At 41.7% G+C, this 18,705-nt stretch overlaps 1 protein-coding gene across 3 annotated transcripts in view; it reads right to left on the bottom strand.

The window, feature by feature from the left end:
* The window catches only part of rhbdf1a (rhomboid 5 homolog 1a (Drosophila)), a 30,948-nt gene that overhangs the window by 1,837 nt on the left and 10,406 nt on the right, over positions 1-18,705 (bottom strand). The window contains exons 2-17 of one of the 3 annotated variants that reach the window (XM_005725981.2): positions 7,438-7,582; positions 7,223-7,362; positions 6,620-6,727; positions 5,166-5,379; positions 4,648-4,854; positions 4,376-4,498; positions 4,145-4,308; positions 3,596-3,844; positions 3,385-3,496; positions 3,208-3,282; positions 2,902-3,063; positions 2,710-2,810; positions 2,557-2,620; positions 1,932-2,026; positions 1,764-1,839; positions 1,466-1,566 (exon numbers count right to left, since the gene is read on the bottom strand). In XM_005725981.2, the coding sequence (XP_005726038.1) occupies positions 1,466-1,566; positions 1,764-1,839; positions 1,932-2,026; positions 2,557-2,620; positions 2,710-2,810; positions 2,902-3,063; positions 3,208-3,282; positions 3,385-3,496; positions 3,596-3,844; positions 4,145-4,308; positions 4,376-4,498; positions 4,648-4,854; positions 5,166-5,379; positions 6,620-6,727; positions 7,223-7,362; positions 7,438-7,554 (2,108 nt within the window). In that variant the 5' untranslated portion in view covers positions 7,555-7,582. The remainder of the gene's footprint in view (positions 1-1,465; positions 1,567-1,763; positions 1,840-1,931; positions 2,027-2,556; positions 2,621-2,709; positions 2,811-2,901; positions 3,064-3,207; positions 3,283-3,384; positions 3,497-3,595; positions 3,845-4,144; positions 4,309-4,375; positions 4,499-4,647; positions 4,855-5,165; positions 5,380-6,619; positions 6,728-7,222; positions 7,363-7,437; positions 7,583-18,705) is intronic. The other 2 variants (XM_005725982.2, XM_005725983.1) reach the window with 2 other exon arrangements.

The following is an 18,705-nucleotide window of genomic DNA, read 5'->3' as shown; positions in this document are numbered from 1 at the left end:
TTGTATTGCACAAACGTGCTGGTTTAAAAGAAAAATATGTACAAAAAAAGGAAATTCCTGAATGCAGCAGTTTTATAGGATGCGCTACCAACAGGGTAATGAACCCAGAGCTGCCAAACCAAAGAACATTTGCAGGAGTCAAATGTGGCAACGACAAGTGAAGCGTCAGCAAGAAGAATCAGAAAACCTGTCACTTCTCTGCCTATTCATGCAGCGTGCACTCCTGTCACTATCTGACACGTCAAATATTAAAATGTCAGTTTGGGCAACTGTATTTATATCTAACACATTATTGTGGAATATTTAGTTATTCAGCAAAATAAGGAACATTATTATTTAGTAAGTGCTTTATAGTTCAGTCGCACATAAGTAAAAATTGGCGGTTGCACGTAGAGCATGCACCACTCTCGCCTACGGGTGACCCCTTGCATTTGCAAGGTAAACGAACACGTCACATGTCAGTTTACAATCTTGTTGTGTTTACTTTACAAAACAGAAATAAACTACCCACGAGTTCTTAATTTTTATGTATTCCAGAGAAGCCATTTGCTAACAAGTGGCATTATGATATTACAGAGGATTTCCTGGAAATTATTCTTCATTTTGCCAAGCACAGGAACTTGGACTGGTAATATTATTACTTACTTTATGTGAATGCATTTGTGCTTCAGTAATAATGAAAGATGCATTAATTTGTGAAGTTTGTTGTGCCAAAAACTCACATAAGTATGAGAAACTTTATGATATTATTATTATTATTATATGCATATTATCTTATTTTCTGCACTATTCCAAAATGTGTAGAGCACAGTTAGCAACCAATAAATATAATATAATTTAAAGAATGAAAAAGTCATTCCTGCAGTACTCAGGTGCCTATATAATCAACTAGCCAACACTATTTCAACACTTCTTAACTGGCATATTCTCCCATTCAGTGTGTATTTTTTAATAAACAAACAGGAACCAACCACATATAATTCATTGTCTGTAAAGGCACTATTTGTCCTCACCTCCTTTTGTCGTCTTCTATTACCCATCTATTCATCTTTCATATATGTGTTGAGGATGCCTCTGTATTTGATTTGTTGTGATACGAGGACATATTGATACCAAGAGCTAATTTCCTTGTGTGTGGCAAACATCTTGGGCGGATAAACCTGCCTGATTCAGATCTTTTAATAATTTCTGTCTTCGCTGCTTGGTGCTAACACAGACCCTGACGTGGACCATTTCCACTGTCTGATAAGAAGAAATGTGTTAATTGTCCCTCTGGTTGGTGAAATTAGTTATTATTATTATTTTTTTCTTTTTGTTTAATCCAGCTCATGTTAGAAGTTGTCTTGAAACAATAACTAAACACCACAAAACCTGTTAAAACTTTCCAACTATTACTTTTATTAGTACTTGATTCTTTTGCCAGGTAGAAAGCTGAATGAGCAGCTACTGCCAGCGACTGACTCACCCAGCATGTAGGAAGAGTGAGAGCCAGAGCCTGTAAAACTGATCTGGGACCTCAGGGTTGAGGAAAGGCAACAGTCCACACACATCGTCCATGCAGTGCACCTAAAGAAAGGGCAGAACACGGTGTCGTGACATAATAACATCACACAGTCATAATGAAAACCCAAAACAAGGAATGGAAAAACTGGAAAGAAAGGCAGACACCTACACAGTTCCTTAAACATTAAACCCCCCCACATCTTTCTAATCAGTACTAAGTGTTTTTCTTTCTTTCTTCTGTATTAAACAGAGTTGCTTACTTGAGAGCAAAGAGTAGCCTCCTCATGAAAGTAGCCCTTCATGAAGTCACAATATTCCCGGGATGTAATTTCACACCTTGAAGAAAGCAAACGGCATGTTAAGCAAGTGAATCAAGTGGTTATTCATCCAGTGTGCAATTTATTTGGAATAAATGTTTCTCTCCTCACCTCCCTTTGGTTCCAATGCAGCAGGGTCGGCCTGTGATGGTACAGTCTATATGAGGCAGGTTGGTATGGTTCCCTGTGTTGTACCTGGTACAAACCTAAAAGCCAGGGAAAAAGGGAACAACAGTCAATTTATCCTGATTATATCCAAGGCAAAAATTTTAAAATAAAACTGAATGAATTCTGTAGTGTAAATTTTTTTTTTTTTACAACTCAGCTACACCAAAAGCAAGCATTTTTTATACTGAGAATAGTATAAAAGTAGCAGGGAGAAAGATGATAACATTGCTAAATTGCAAATGATCTAATATTTCTGTGTTTTGAGGTATAACATAAATATTAGAAGGGTGTCAGGATTTACCAGTCGGAGCAATAAAGGTGAGATTTAAAAAACTATTTTAATGCATTTAATCGATCCTTAGTAGTGGAAAAGTGGGTGGTTGCCCTGCAGTGCTGAGGGTACCAGCTCCTCGAGAAAACCGGCACAAACACAGGGACAACATGCAAACGCCACACAGGAGGGCCTAGCTCTAGATTTAAATCCTGGACTCTCTTGAGAAAAATCACAATCTGATCTATCCTTCTTCTGTTTGGGCCTCAAAACCAAGCGGCGTTTCAGCATACTCACTGGCCACTTGGTGATGTCATCGGGCCATTCATGAGGTGACACTGAGGCTGGCTCTAGACATATCCTGGAAGCACAGAAGGTATAGCAGTATAGTGTCGTTATCATTAAATAAACACCGCAAGCTTCAACCACTGAAACTACTAGGCGCCTTACCTGGGATCCTGATGGCACACTGAACCGTACTGTCTGTCTTTACCATTTAACTTGGGAGTGCTGGGATGCCCCGGCCATTTCACCCACACAGCCAGAGTACTCTGAAAACAAGAAATCAACATTGCCCACGGCTTCTCTTTGATGCAGAGCTGCAAATGTCAAGGATCCCAAAATAAAGGGTTGTTTACCGACCGAGCATTCCTCCTCTGAGGTTTGGACGCAGCCTGAGCGATCGTTGCGCACACAGCAGGCAGAGTTTCTTTCGATGTCCCTCTTTTCCCTGATGAGATCATGCACTTGCTGGTCTTGGCGCATGCATGGAGAGTATTTGGCCCCCAAGTGGATCAGGGCTTCCTAAAAATGAATGGATAGAGGTATAAAGGAAAAAATTTAATAATTTGCTGACATTTATGCATGAACTCTAAGATTTTAAAAAAGAACAAATTACAAAAAACAACAACAACAACAAAAAAAAGCACATAATCAAAGACAGCTTACCGAACTGGGCCCAATCCAAAAGTTCTCCTGCTGTACAAACTTGACATTTTCATACACACCTTTGTTTCTTAAAACCTGAATTATCACACACAAAAAAAGAAAGGTTACACATTATTGAAAGATGAAAATTGCCAAGGCGTCAATGCACATACATCCCCCATCTGAGCCTGGACTCACAGAATCAACCGTCTCATGCTGGGAGAAGCCTGGAGGTGCAAAACCATAGATGGACACAGCCAAGATAGTGATGAGCAAATGGACAAAGGTGATCCAGTATGTAAAAAAAGGCCTAGAAGAGACAAAGAACATGTTTAATAAGCAGCAGCTACACATCCATCAACATCACACACTGTGGGGTAGAACTGCTCATTAGTGAGAAGTTTTGTACCTGTGGTCATCCATATCCTCTATTTGTCTCTTGGCGTAGCTGTCAATGCGCTTGCGGTAGGTGCGGTTTGTGAGTTTCCCCACCATGCCCAAGCCATAAGGCCGTTTCTCTCGGGCAAAAAGCTTCTTGACAGGAACAACAATGCGCTGCCCACGCCGCTGTCCGTGAACACTCACGACCTCCTGCCGCAAGGGCACCTTTGGTGGTCCAGTTCCTTCTTTGGCTTTACGCCACCCTCGCTCCAGAGGTCTGAAATAAAAGGGAGACGTATGTCCTCATCAGATAGTGCATTGTCTTTTAGAACAAATTTCCAACTTGCGATAATGTCAGACAACATCGCCAACCAGAATCACAAACCTACACTGTCAGTTTATATATTGCTTTTTATATTGTCTATTATATTTTGATTTTTGGAAACACTGATCTAAACTAACACTACTGTCTGACTCATATCTTTTGCACTTTTCATGAGAAAACTGCTTTCCAGGAATGAAGATTCATGTTAAAATTATCAGCACAGCCTCACTGACAAACCCTGTGGCAACTCACAGCATGAGATGACTTCTTTCCAGCTCCGTCTTATCTAGGGCGCTGCCTGTCAGCTCCGTCTCATCCTTCTTGCTGCTGGGTTCGGCCTCCTTCACGGCCGCCTCAGACGGTGACTCAAAGACTTCGTCTGCGTATGTGGACAACTCCTCGTGCATCAGAATATCCTACAAAGAAGACGCGATTAGGGGCTTTGAAACATGAACAAGAATATTGTTATTTGTCTCGTCTTACTCTAGCAAAGAAGGATGTGTCCAATTCATCAGGAAAGTCAACCACATCTTCCTCCATGAAGCTTGCGGGGGTGAAGCTTCGTCTTTGAGCCCGTCTTAGAGTGCTCTCCCGTAATGAGCGCCCCTGAGAAATATCATCAAAATCAGTGAACCAGCACAAATAGAGCCCACATGCAAAAGTGTTTTACTCTTTATTGTACAGTATTAATGCTAATTTTTATAAAGACTGAATGTATTTAAATGTAATCTGTTTACTGGATCCCTCCCTCCCACCTTGACCAGCGCCGCTGCAGCCCTGAAACTCATCTTTGCCACAGACTCCCTCTTACGTCGACGAGGCAGCCGATTGAGACCTGAGCGGGAGCTGGTGAAGGAGCAAAGCGAAGCAGCTCCAGGGGTGATGGGGGTCTGGGGCACGCTGTAACCATCCACCTCCTCCACCATGCGGAATGCTCTTCCTCGCGCCAGTGGGTCCACAATCTGGAGATCAGTGGATCAACAAGTTAGGCAGATCTCACAAGAATGTTTTACCTCAGATATTAGATACATGTTTTTAAAAAAAGTTCCCCTCTTTAATTAAGGCCATAAATACCTGTGTTTTCTCATTTTTTTCATCAAAATTACACATTTATTTGCAATCACAAACAAAATAAACAGTGTGACACCTGCTAGATACGTTTTTATTGCACTTACACAGTAATGTCTTTTGAGCAGTGTTATTTTCATGTCCTCTCTGCTAAGTTAGATCAGTTTGTTTTTTTTAAACATGTAGTGTCAAAGTGTCCCTTCACCTTTTGCATGCCATGTTGTGAGGAGGGGACATAGAGAGGAGGTGGAGTCTCAGTGCTGGTCAAGGAGATGTTGTCCTGGCTGGGCAGGTCCATCTCTCGGATCACCTGTGGTTTTAGCTTTCCATAGCGCAGGCTGCAGTGGCGCAAACTTTTCCTCTGCCATCTCTGAGTGGCATCTCCGTCCTTACCGACTCCAAACCAGTCCGCCGTTCCCCTTAAAATCACAAACACCAACTTTTCAGCTTCATTTCCCGCAGAGATATTAAATTCACCTACCTTTCTAAAGAAAGACAGAGCGAGAGAACCTTGCAATATATAGAGGAGTTGGTCGGCAAACATGCAAGGCACTGATAAGACAACACCTCCCACGATGTAAAAAAGGTGCCCTAGATAGTCTAAGTAATGGGCACAGGAGAGGGAACAAGTCTAGGCATGTATTGCGTATGTCCAGATACACTGGGAAAGTCACACATTTACACACTCCAAATATTTATGCGCAGTGTTGTCACGCACTTTTAGGAACTAGTTGAGTTTTGAGGCGCCAAATAAAATACAACATACTAAGCTTTCCTAATCTTACTGACACCAGCAGACAGCAAATCCCATTAAACACACAATAAGGATGCTTTTTAAGTTTTATTTGTGTCCCACTCAGCACACCGGCACATTCTGGTAACCCTTGATGTATACACATGCAATCATGTTGTTTAAGTTGAAGCCTAATAAGTACCAGAGCAAACAATGTTACAGCTCCCCGAGGCCAGGAAGTGGAAGTGGAAACATTCTTCAAAGGAAAATTCAGGCCAGCTAGCTGTTTCTGCACTAATTGCCAGCTGCAGAGTGAAGCCTAGGTGGAAATTTGATGGTGTTTATGTATTCTTAAGCTCACCCTTTCCTTAAGACGATGTAATATCTGTGTGACCCTTAGTTCTTGAAGTGTATGCTGGTGATAGGACTGCGTGATAAGCACAGACGTTGAGAGCCTTTTATTGCGTCAGCCTGGCTTCCGTGATTATGCCTGGTCATTGTCACTGCCCAGGAACATACTCTCTAATCTAACGGGGCCGTCAAATCTGGCATGTCATCCTTAAAATGCTGGTTCACTAATGAGCACTGCTCTAAGACAACATATACATCTTGTGATTTGTTTGGCAGATGGCCATTATTGGCCATTACTACAACATTTGTTTGTAACAGTAACAGGAAAATAACAGCTTTTGGTTTTGCATGCCCTTCTGACTCAGTTATAAAGAAGTCTTTGTGGTGATGACATGACGCATGGATGCGACATCCAGTGACTAAAAAAGAAATGGTTTCCTGTGATTTGGAAGCTGGACTGATACCGATCAAATGTCTAAGGCTGCATTAAAAGTATCAAGCCCATATATTATAATAGTGAACTCAGTAATTACAGATCTCTAGCCTCATTCTGAACCAAACACATCCTGGCGTACCTGAGCAGAGTTCTGGAGAGAGAGTGGTGTTTCCTGGTGCTGCGCCGTGCAGCCCGCTGCCCCTTAACGGGCACTGTGTTAATCCGCTCAAAGTGAACCCTCCTGCTGCTGTGACCAGGCAGAGCAGGACCACGAGGTGGCGAGAAGGGACAAGAAGGGGGAAGGAGAAGAAAAGAGAAAAGACAACAACAGGCAGTGAAAAGGAAATGTGCAGCTGGATAGCGCTGTGGCAGCCATGCGGAGAGAGCAAAGCAGATTGTTATGTAAAGGTTTTCATTTAGAGTTCCAAAATTAGGAAGGTAATACCGGGCAGAGGACATCAAGATGTTAACGGGAAGCAGTTAGGAAATTTGGAAAAAGGTAAGGGAGGGGAAGTTACTTTTTAACATGCCACCATCCACTATTTAACTTTGCATGACATCCCATAATCTGTAAACTAAAGTTACAAACTCTAGCCAACAAGACGTGGGCTACAGCTTCACTGCATGCTACTCTGCTATGGAGATGTTAAGTTCTTAAAGTTAAAATTCTAAAGCTTCCTGAAGTGTTAATCCTAAACTTCCATATTGTGGGTGATGGCAATAAAAAAAACAAGTGTTTTACCTCTTAATGGTCTGAGTGATGGATGACTGGCGTTGCAAGACAGGCCGCCGGGTGTCAAAGACATCGCGGGGTGGGGACTGGAGGTGAGAGGGCTCGACTGGCATGCTGATACTGCGCAGAAAACCCTGTCTCTTCACCGGCTGCAGAGGAGATTTATTGGAAAAGTGTTAACACACATAAATGACAACAGTGACAAAAAGTAAGGGAAAGAGCACCTGAACAAATGTGGGAGGCTCATCTAGTGACATCTGAGTCGTGGGAATGTCCAGCCTGAGCCAGGGAGGCTTCTTCCTCTGCAGGCTGCTGGTGCTTTCCCGCTGTGGTTCAGCCATGTTCTCTGTCCCACCCCAGGCCTGCCAGCTATGCACACAGAGAAGGAGCAGATGGCATTAATATAATGAGCCTCAATGTATCAAATGCAATTAACAGAAATACCACAGGGCCACAATGCACATGTGTTTTCTGCTGTAAACATGGTGATCACAATGATTTTGTGCTGCAGAAGTGCTTCACAAGAGGGTGCTAAGGCCCCTTATTTGATTCAAGCATGGGCGTTCACACAGTTTCACACAGCTCTGATTATCAGACAGTAAAGTGGAACAGATCATCTTAAGTCTTTTTTTTAAAGCAATAAATATCTTTTTCAGAGTGAGGAAGTTAGCAGGTTTCAACATAATCCCTTAATTCTACAGTTAAAAATCAAATGCAATCCTTCTTTGCGGTTAAAAGCAGCTCTACAAGAGACTAATGACTGTGTATGTGCTCCCACGACAAGACCCGCGGACCACAGGAGGCGCTCAGTATACATCAGCATCAGACATCCCCGTCTGTAGCTGCAGCCTTGTTATCACCAGCCTTTCCTTTAATTGTCCCATCATCTAACTTCACTTCTCTGGGTATGTTTTCTATTATTTTCCTAATTCCTATGAAAATCTGCACTCTTTAACCCCCTTTACTCTACTCCTTGGCACTTCCAAAGATCAAGCACTACCCTATGAATTTTTTTGTACTCATTTATCATTGATTAAATCAGCTGTTCAGTCAGCAGTTTGGAGGAATGAACAAAATAACTGACCGCCCTTCTTTAAAGTGGAAACGTGTGAACTTGTGAGACTATAGAGCGGTTAAAAAAAACCCAAATAAATCTGATAAGTCCCTTCCCTGTCCTTGTGCAAGCTCTGACTGGGCTTCTCATGAGGTTAAAATGCCTCACATGGCAGTTCATTTCTTCATTCATTTTAAAAATAAAATCACATCAGGGGCTTTGACTCAAGCTTTCATCAGCCACACTGGGTCATGTCCTCACTTCTCTTTCTACAGTTCAAGCGTCTTAAAAAAATGTCCACGCCTTCTAGTGACCACATCTGCTCCACATTGTCAGTTTAATGCACCACAGGCTTCTGTTTCAAGCCCAAGTGATGATGGGAAGTGTTATTAGTTGATCTCAGCAGAGCTGGAAGGAAAGCCTCACAATGAGACCACTAGGGTCATCGCCAGTGTGTTAACATTTAAACATGGCTGACCTCTTCCTGACAGATATTTCTTAATTTGCAGGCTCATAAAAGGGCACCGGTATAATTGCTGTGTCACATGCTGACATTTCTCCCACTGCAATGCTGGGAAAGTGCTACTTTACGCAGAAAATCTAGATGGGATCTTTATAATACAATAGCATACACTTAAGGGTGTTACATTGGGGGTTTATCTGTCATTCACTCTCCCTGTGGAACATTTTGGACTCATGCACCTATTAGGTATTTATCCCAACTGCTGTTTGACCTTGAGTGACACTTCCCGATACCAGATTATCGCCGCAGACTGGACTAAAGCCGGCTGGTGATGAGTCAAATGGATTGATGAGTAGAGCGATGACAGCATGCAAAATGTATTTACTTTTTTATTATTCTCAACTTTGTCCCATATATTTGGCCTCCGGTGACTTCACTTATGTTTAATCTGTTTAATTTACATGTAAATTCACAAAAGAACAATCACTGTCTTCATCTTTGTCATTGCCCAGCCACTAACATTTGGAAAATACAAGTGTGACACCAGTCACACACTCACTGTTGCAACAACAGCCATCTCTCTTGCCCCGAGCTAGAATATCCAACATTTAATTACTTTTGCCATTAGTTCAAACAGCGGGGCTCCTGATATAGAGCAGATCAGCGAAGGGAGGGAGGAGGGAGCATCCGCTTCAGGGTTGCAGACAGGCATAAACTGGGACTGAACTGAAGCACCCAGAAGCTAATTTTGATTTATGCTTAATCTGTTTTGATTGCTTTGGCTTGGGCCACTCCTTCTTTAACTTATTTTGCCCTGAATGCTGTGTTGATGGTGCTTTGACTTCAGAAAATAAAGGAGGGTTAGGTGGAATCAGACTAATTTACTCTTATTGTTTCAACGCTAAGCTTCCTCCTGCTTTAGGCTCTTTTCTTGCCTGCTGCATCCCACTCATCTCATCTGTATTTGCATAAGTGATTGTCATTTACAGGCAATCACAAGTTTCATTTTCTCTAAACAATTTTTTAGATTATGTAAATGACGTCAGAGAGAAAATCTGACAGCTGAAAGAGATGTTTTGTATATCTCACAGAGCGGGAACAGCAAGAATGGCAAGGACTGTGTCCCAGTCATTCCACATCTGTAAAAGTAGTCTTGCTGGAGATGCCAGTATAACCTGATGTGGCAGGATTAATCCAGCCATATGCTACTGTTATAATTTTCCATTAGTCTACTGGTCAGTGGGCTGCAAGGGTGTTTGGTCAAATCCCAATGTGAACTTCTAACTTTTAACAGACAGACAAGCCAAGTGCCTTGGAAGTCTGTTTCTGTCTTTCTCTCCCGTCTCTCTCAAAAATCAACATTGCAGCTGACCTGGCATGGGCCTGCAACTCGTGTCTTTGGAGGGGTTTAGCTGGAACAGTGGGTATAGTCATTGCTGAGTTGCACCAACACACGTTTCACAGTGAAAAAATATAAATCACTGCAAGGAAAAGATCAGATTCAAGGCTGGTCCCTGTCTGAGGAAGACTGGACATCACAAGCAGGATGTCCTTCAGGAGCAGATATCCTTAGGGGAAGAGGAGTTAAACTCTGTCTTTGGCACTTATTCAGAGTGCTGGATTATCCTTTCCTCAACATTGCACTGTTATCTGCAATCACTTGGGGACTCAAGGCTAAAACGCACCCGAATGTCTACTATGAAGGTGACTGTGCTTTTTTTTTTTCTCGTGGCGTATGGCAACAATTTCAAGTGTCTGTTTACATTCCCACTGCTGATTGATGTGTGCATACCACAACCACAGATTAAATCTACTTTTTAAAAATTTTTTTCCAAACGATTTGTTTTGACTTCAAGATTCACATCTAAAGCGGGAAAGGGAAAACACCCACATCCGTAAATTAGGACAGTGCCTCGCAAGACTGGCTCCCTGCCGTCAGCTGGTCCTTGTAAGAAACTAACACTTCCTACTCAATCACGAGATCCACGACAGCGTGGATTGTTTTTCATTCTGCCTCTCCAGGACACATTAGGCAGCAGAAGACAGACAGGCGAACAAAACACAGAGATCAAGCTGACATCTCTCCAGGTGCGGGGACGTCCAATGGGCCATAATGAGTGGGGCTGACAAGCATAACCGGAGCTCTTATTCTCTGTCTGGGAAGCTGCGTTATAGTCTGCATACAAACTCGAGCCCAGGGAAGTTTTCCATGCCATCATTTAATGTAATCACTTGGGAAATGGTCTTCAGTCATGCACATAAAGACATTAGCTTATGACAACAGAGGCCCAGCTGTCACAGGTGAGGCTTAAAGTCAAATAGAAGACAAGCTTGGAGGATGAAGGTCTAAGTGCTACCTCAGACACTTTCAGGAGCAAGAGAGAGAAAAAGCTTCTCTCAGACGGAGGCCGTGCTATTTTTCTCTGCAACATATCAGTTTTTGTCCAGCAGCTTGTATGCCTCAAATATGTGAAGCACCTTGGATAGGCGCATAACCCTTGTGTTTTACATGCCTCTCATAAATAAAATAGTAATCTGGCTGTGACCTCCTTTATATCAGAGACATTGCCTTTTCCACACACGCCTGCATCACAATCTACGGCTCTCAGTCAGTCGCTTTACATTTTCATCACCATTAACATTACAATAACCTTTTTTTCCGATACAAATGAGTTATCTAGGTATTTACCAAGGGTATGAAACTCTACGATATCAGTTGTTTTAGATATCAAATTAATGAATCAAACATTTCTGAGATAATTAGTCCAGAGACGCATTTGTACAGTCTTGGAATCTTCTCCATCCGCGGTCGTTTATAATCTCAGTGAATGCCATACCCACATTCCACAAGAGCTCTGGTAGAAATTAAGCCAAGCTAAAATGGCAGCGCCAAAAACCACATGAAGTCTAACAATTATGGACAGGAGCTGGCTGGTTTCCGGGTACTGTGTGTGCTCTGCTGCTATGTGCTGCTCTACAGGAGGCAGACTGGCTGCAACCACACTTTGGGTGGCTGAGAGAGCTGTGTCACTGAGGCTGACAGAACCTAAGGTGCCTGGCCAAGTAGGGTCCTGCTTGTTCCCAGCATGGCTTGTACATCCAAGGTTTACGTTGGAAAGGAAGAAAGGCTGGATACGAAGGATGGATGACCTGGTTAATCTGAGGAGTGAAAAATCAAGACACCTGATTCATGAAAGCATCAGTGCTTCCTGGCCTCGAGCATTCATTCCTCCGTCGATACTCTTTATTTTGGTTTCGTTTTCGTTTTAATTCCTGCATGCGGTTCCTGCGGTCGTTTTCTCACTATAGCCAAGCTTTAAATTAGCACTCATGCATTACCTAAACATTCTTGCTTGATGGATTTTTTGACATTTGTATGTAATCTATGCAGATTCCAGACAGACTAACATGTTAGGGACACAATGAACAAACAGGTTATATTAGTTTCACTCCCCCATTCTCTAACAGTTAGTCATTCACTATAAATGCTCCTACTATCCATTGTTTCTCATTTTTCTCTCCTTGCTGGAGCCAAGACTTAACACTGGAAACAATGGAGGGAAACCGCATTATTCAAGTAGTCACTCTTACTTAGTTATTCTTTTACTAGTGTAACTAGAAACACTATTCATAAAAGGCTCTTTGCAGCATAAATACACAGCACAAAAAAAGAGAAAAAGTCTTCAAATTAAATGTCATCTAGAGCTGAAACACTCTTAAATCAGTCTCAATATGCAGTTGACAGAAGCTCCCCAAAGGGAATTTCGTAATGATGAGTAGAAACTCATGGCTATACAGTCATTCAAGGAAAATGGGCGGAGGTATCTCACACTGACAGATGATCTAAATATAATTTGTTTGCACAAAATAACACTGCAGGCTTGTGTCTTGTGTAGTTCCTGCATGCATCTGAGACCCATCTGCGCATTAATTGTAGAAGGTGGCTTTTGATCTTTATATAGCACATTGTGCCTCCAACTGGGATGAATTAAGAAGCTGACAAAACTACAAAGCTACTGATATTTCATTCGGGCGTGGAGAAGAGAAAACAGGCGCTAAAAATAGACGTGGTATACTGCACGGCGGACATTACTGCCAGGTGACTTCACCAGTTGTGGAAGTTGATTTGATGATAGAGTTACAAGTTATGATATAACCAAGGGAGTAATTAGAACATGCCACTAACGTGTCACTTCTTTTCTGGCCACTCTTGCGAGTATGAGAGCAGTGGGAAAACAAAATTAAGCTGTGTGGTCCAGACTTTGAAGCCACTCTCTATTTCCACTGATTATTATGCATATTTTACAGGAAAGAAAATACTCTGCGAATCACTGCCACAGGCATGAGAGTCAAGCGCAAGTGAGCGCCAGCAAAAGCTGCAGTCATCCGAATTGACCCTAGTGACATGTGACAGGCTGTCACAGCAAACCAGCCCTTACGACATTAAAAAAATACACACAGAGGCAGCAGAAATATCCGACGCAGCTGACCCTTAGATCAAGTGTCACAGCTAGCTGAGGCGCAGGCATAGTGGGCGGGCAAGCCCGCTGCGACTGGCAAGGTAGATGGTGGGCATGGATGATATGCCCAGCCGAGAAGGGTGGAAAAGCTCAGGCGTTGCCTTGTTTGTTTGTTTTTTTCAAAATATCTCAGCTCAGGCTTTTAGATTTATAATTTTTTTTTTAACCTAGCAGATTTTACCTTTTAGTTGCTGTAGCTTCAGTATCAAGTGTCAGATTTGTATGGCATCCAACGCTAGGCTCTCCCACCAGTGTTTACTTTATGACAGGATCACGAGCCAAAGATATGAATAGCGTACAAAAGTATAAATGGCCTCCTAACAGCAGGCTGTGTGCATGTGGTGTATTTATGGAAGTCGATTGCAAATGTACGTCTAGACAAAAATAAATAAATAAAAAAAACATCCTGCTCCAGATCACCGGGTGGCAAGCTGGTTTCTGACAAAAACCAAACTGTGAAAAAGCGCATCAAGTTATCTATAAGGAACTAGATGTTTATCCCTGTAAAAAGAAACGGGCACCACAAGTTCTATCTGTATTCGCCATCAAACGACATGCACCCACTTCCCTTCCATCACAAAGCCTTATATCTCGCCCAGGAGCTAGAAAATTGTGCTCTACTATTTTATCAGCACAGGTCCCCGCCCTTCACCGCGCATTAATATCCTGCAACAGGAAATCAATGCAAAGGAGTGCTGACACATGTTACACTACAATGAAACCAAGATATCATATTTCTTTAATCTTAATGTGTTTAAAAACAAAATAGCACCCACCTGGATATGAATTCTACTCAAGCCAAAGCTTGCTTCCTTTTTGCAGACACTTTGGTCACATATGCAACAACACGTGTGTCTAATTCAGCGCTTGAATTATTCAGTCATTCTGCACAGGTAAATTATTTACAACATACCTCCTACTGGAGCCCCTGGGCATATACAGGTGGCTGCATGTGGTCGTGGAAAGTTAAGCTATAGTGTCGCCATTCTCGGTGTTGTTAAGAATAGATAGATAAGGCCTGTCTTCACTTTAGTGGAACAAGGAGGGAAAATAAAGCTCATTTGATAAATCTGTATAACGTCTCAGTCGTGGGCTGTTTGCGTCTGTAATCTTCAGGAAGCAGCAGACAGTAAAAACCTCCCTCACCGTGGGTTATATACACTACACATGCCAAGACAACTAGATAGAGTTTCACATAATAACAAGAGAGTTGTGTGCATAGTCTCTGTCTCTTCAGTTAGATAAGGTACCACCCTGTTGAATCATTTGACCGTGAAATGGCCTTCACCACTTTGGGATTAAGTAGTTGATAAGCAGTTAGTTTTAGGCTTGGACTCCAGCTGCCAGACCTGAAACCTGCTGCATTTGTTTGCTGTAGAAGCTTATCATCAAAGCGCTGAATCTCTAGCTCCAGCCTGTCTGCAACAGTGTGGGAAAATTCAGCAGCAGCTAAGTCCCGATGTACAACTCTGCACTGTGTGGTGTATAAGAGAGCATATGCAAGTACGCACAAAATGCATGTCGAGAGCACTTAATGAAATTCAACAAAGCTGTGATACCTTCGAGGAGACGACCTGATCTCAGGAAGATGTTTTAGATATTAAGCCAGAATATTAAACATTACAGCATATTCTGAGAAAAGCCGTGAAAGGCAATGGCATAAAGTAATAATGAAATTAATCAAATGGTATTCAGGGAGCAATTTTACAGGCAATTGCATTCTCATAAATCTGAAAGGCAATTCCAAACTATGAAAATATTTTGGCATCCAAATTAAACAAGGGCTGTTAGACCAGATCAAAATAATGTAAATGTCAAAGATATCTATTTGTGCTACATGCCATAATCAGAAGATCAATAGCATGCACATCAGACTTTCTGACAGGGTTGTATTTTCATTAAACCTCCAACAGTTTGACAGCATGTTAAGCGAACAGCTTAAAAACGAGAAGTCTTTTTACACAACAAAGGGAAGTAAGTCAGTCTTCTTTGTGAATACCATCTCTTCCTGGTGTGTCCTGAGACTACATACAACCATCTTATTGTCTATAGGAGGTTTGACATTCTCCCCTTGAATGAGTAAGAGGAGAATCTTAGAAACGGCGTGCCCGAACAACATGTGATCCTCATCTAAATAGTTTCCAGCATGATATCAGACTGAATCAACCCTACAAAAGACTTCATTGTATGGGCTGATGTGGACTGGGCTGAACAAGGGTCATTGTGCAGGCCGATCACAGTCAAAAAAGCTACAGCGGGCTGAAGTTTTCATTGCTTCATCAATGGAAATGGTGCAGTAAGCAAATTCCCAGCTGAGATAATTACTGAGGGTGACGCACAAGATGAGTTAGCGACGTTAAGGTGGTATGCACCTTAAATGTATATGCGCCAATACATTTTCAACCTAAAACACTGTTGCACATAGAAAACCATCTTCATCTGGACAGACTTTTTAGCGCAGCTGTTTGTCTATAATGTTTGTTTGGCAATTCTAGACTTATTTATTCATCATCATAAATCATCACATATCACATAACCGTTTATGTACACAGGGCAGGTATCAGTGTAAACAGGAAGTGGATGGAGCTTGTGTAGAAAGAGCAATAACCAGAAATATCAGAGATTTCTTTGCTCAGGCCAAAAATGAGGAAGAATTGTTACTGAAAGAAACGTATGTGCAGCTAAAACTGGGTTTGGGGGCTGCAAAGTAAATATGACAACATGCTTGAGCAACAGCGAGAAAATTATCCATTGCTGGGAAAACACATAACAATGGGAAAGTGGGAGTATCCACATGAGACGGATGAAACCAGAAAGAGAGAAAAAAAAACATTTGAGGTCTGAAAAGTTAAACCTCCATTCTCGATTCCTTATAACCAAAGAAGTTTGGTTAAATGGAATATAGCCCCAGCTCTCTTGATCTGTGACACCAGTAAAGACTTTCATTAAGACTTTATAGGCTCAGTTGCTGGTCATAAGTCTTACTAAATACAATATTATATCTATTTTGTAAATTATGTCCCCATTACAGTGGTCCCTTGCTATATCGCGGCTCACTTTTCGCAGCCTCGCTGTTTCATGGATTTTTTTTGGGGATGTAATTAATTTTTTTATTTTTTTTACAGCAGATTGTGTTCTGCGTCCTGATCGGATGTAGCTTATTTTCAATCAATCTTGTGCCGTGTCTCCTGTACAGTACAGAATTCGTTCAGCTTGTCAAATTTACATAAATCTTCGCTAGCAGAAGACAACAAACACAACAGTGTCGAGGTCTAAGGATTATAAGGCGCATTAAGTGAAACCAAACGGTCAGATAAGTCAAACTTTACTCAACTCATTCTTCTTGCTTCCTCTACTTCTGTACCATTGATTCATTCATGTTGCTCTAACCTAAATCTTTGATTTCATTCTATAATACTGGACTTATTTTTCTACAACGGTTTGAACTTTGACAGTGTTTAAACAAGAGAGACACGTGTGAAAATGTCGATGCCTGTTTGAGAAAAGTGTATAAAGTGTGTCGTGAGAGGTTTTACAGCCTTAAAATAGCTATAATAATTGTAAAAAATAATGTTTGCTACTTCGTGGATTTCACCTATCGCGGGTCATTTTTAAAACGTAACACCTGCGATAAACGAGCGAACACTGTATAGTCAAATAAGGCAGTAAAGGAGGCTTTAGAGCAACCCCACTTTCTGACTGACACGTAGTACTAGTTTCTAAAATGAGCTTGAAGTGTCTCTTGGTTTCTCGCTCATTCACACCATACCGTCACCCCTAACTTGTCACGTCCGGATTTAAAACACTAAGACTACCACAATGATAACGCTAAGCTCGACGCTGCACTGCTGGAGTTCACCAACAAATGGCTGTCTTCTATATACAGGCTGTAGATGGGACTAAAACAGAGTTGTGACATTTTCAAAGTAAACCGTGTCAGCAGTAAGCCTGTGTAACTAATCTGAATTAATGTTCTATTACAAGTTTGGCTTAAACAGCTGTGCTGCGTTCTCTTTAGTTATAAACGCAGTTTACTCTGGTTTCTCTCCTTCCTTTGAACCCAAACCGTCTGGCTGTACCACTGTGGCAGTTTCAGTTCAGCTTGAGCCAAGACGAGAAAAAAAGGTTTTGGTCAAAAGGAAAGCCTTTTGGTTTCAAGATGTATCATGAGAAACAAGTTAGAAAAATAATATTTTTCTGTTAAGGTAATCATGTTTGAAAGGTCTCAGTGTTTACCAAAATAAATGTGATTATGAGTTTTGCTTTAAACAAGCATCCTTAGCCTTTTCTAACAGTCTTTTCTAAAAACGTTCAGGTGCTAGTAGCAGCGTCTGTGCTAAACTCAAACACAGCAAAAGTTAGACATGTGGATAGACCACAGTTATGTTAATAGTTTAAAAAAATATAAAACATTAAAAACAAACTGTAATGCATCATCCTCCAGTGTGTGTTTAGGTTTATCTTGTGTTCTAATCAACATGATTAAAAATACTTCACAAAGGGCAGCCATTAGCTTTGTCATCTTGTCTCATATCCTCTGTGAGAAACCACGAGCACGACCACAGAGGTCAGGTTACTGCTAGTTTTAATGAGGAGGGCTGGAAGGAAGGAAATGCAGAACAGAGAAGGGGGCGAGGTGAAAATGAAGGCAGGAAACACACCGCAAACTGGGTGCGTTCTCTGCGTCCGGTCCACACGACCACGGAAACAACATACATTTGCTCACATGCACAGGAACACATCCACACTGCTGTCCACTGTAAAAGAGAACGTCACCGTCCGCCAAAAATAATTGGTCTGGTCTGAGTCAGGGTCGCCACCCACTCTGGCCGCAGAGCGAGATCTGTGTAGTGTGACATCAAAGCTAACATGCCTGTTGAAGAGAGCAGATAACACGTGGCCTGTAGCACGGTTTCAAGCAGAGGAGAGAATAGATGCTGTGACACTGAGCTTCCAAAGTAGAGATGGTTGTGTAGAGGAGTTTAAAAAAGGATAAAGGAGAGAAAAAAAATTTATTCTGAAACTGGCACTGTAGAGTAAACTAACTAGCGATGAAGAAGAACTTTTGAGAAACCCACAATCAAAATCATTTAAGCCTTGATTATAGTTGTAATAAAGCATTAAGTATTCATTTTTTCATCAAAAATGAGCAAACCGAGCCGCCTTCTTCTACGAGCACACTAAAGAGAATCTATGTTATTAGGCAAACAGCAGCATCCATTTCAAGGATGTAAGATAAAAAGCTTATGTGAGATAAAACCCAACAAGTGTTTATAAAAGACACAAACGGAAAACAAATGTTAAGAACGGCTCACACTTATTAATCCCAAACACAGGATATTCATCGCTCAGTCTAACACCAGAAGATCTAAATGACGAGTTATTCTCTTAAATATGAGTCACCCTCTACTAGGGTTGCCAACCGTCCCTTAAAATACGGAATCGTCCCGTATTT

This window comes from Pundamilia nyererei, unplaced genomic scaffold, assembly GCF_000239375.1.
Source record: "Pundamilia nyererei isolate P.nyererei 1_Seehausen unplaced genomic scaffold, PunNye1.0 scaffold00018, whole genome shotgun sequence".
In the NCBI taxonomy this organism is placed as follows: domain Eukaryota; kingdom Metazoa; phylum Chordata; class Actinopteri; order Cichliformes; family Cichlidae; genus Pundamilia; species Pundamilia nyererei.
Note: the sequence above shows the minus strand (reverse complement) of the source record. Positions and strands in the feature narration are given on the sequence as shown.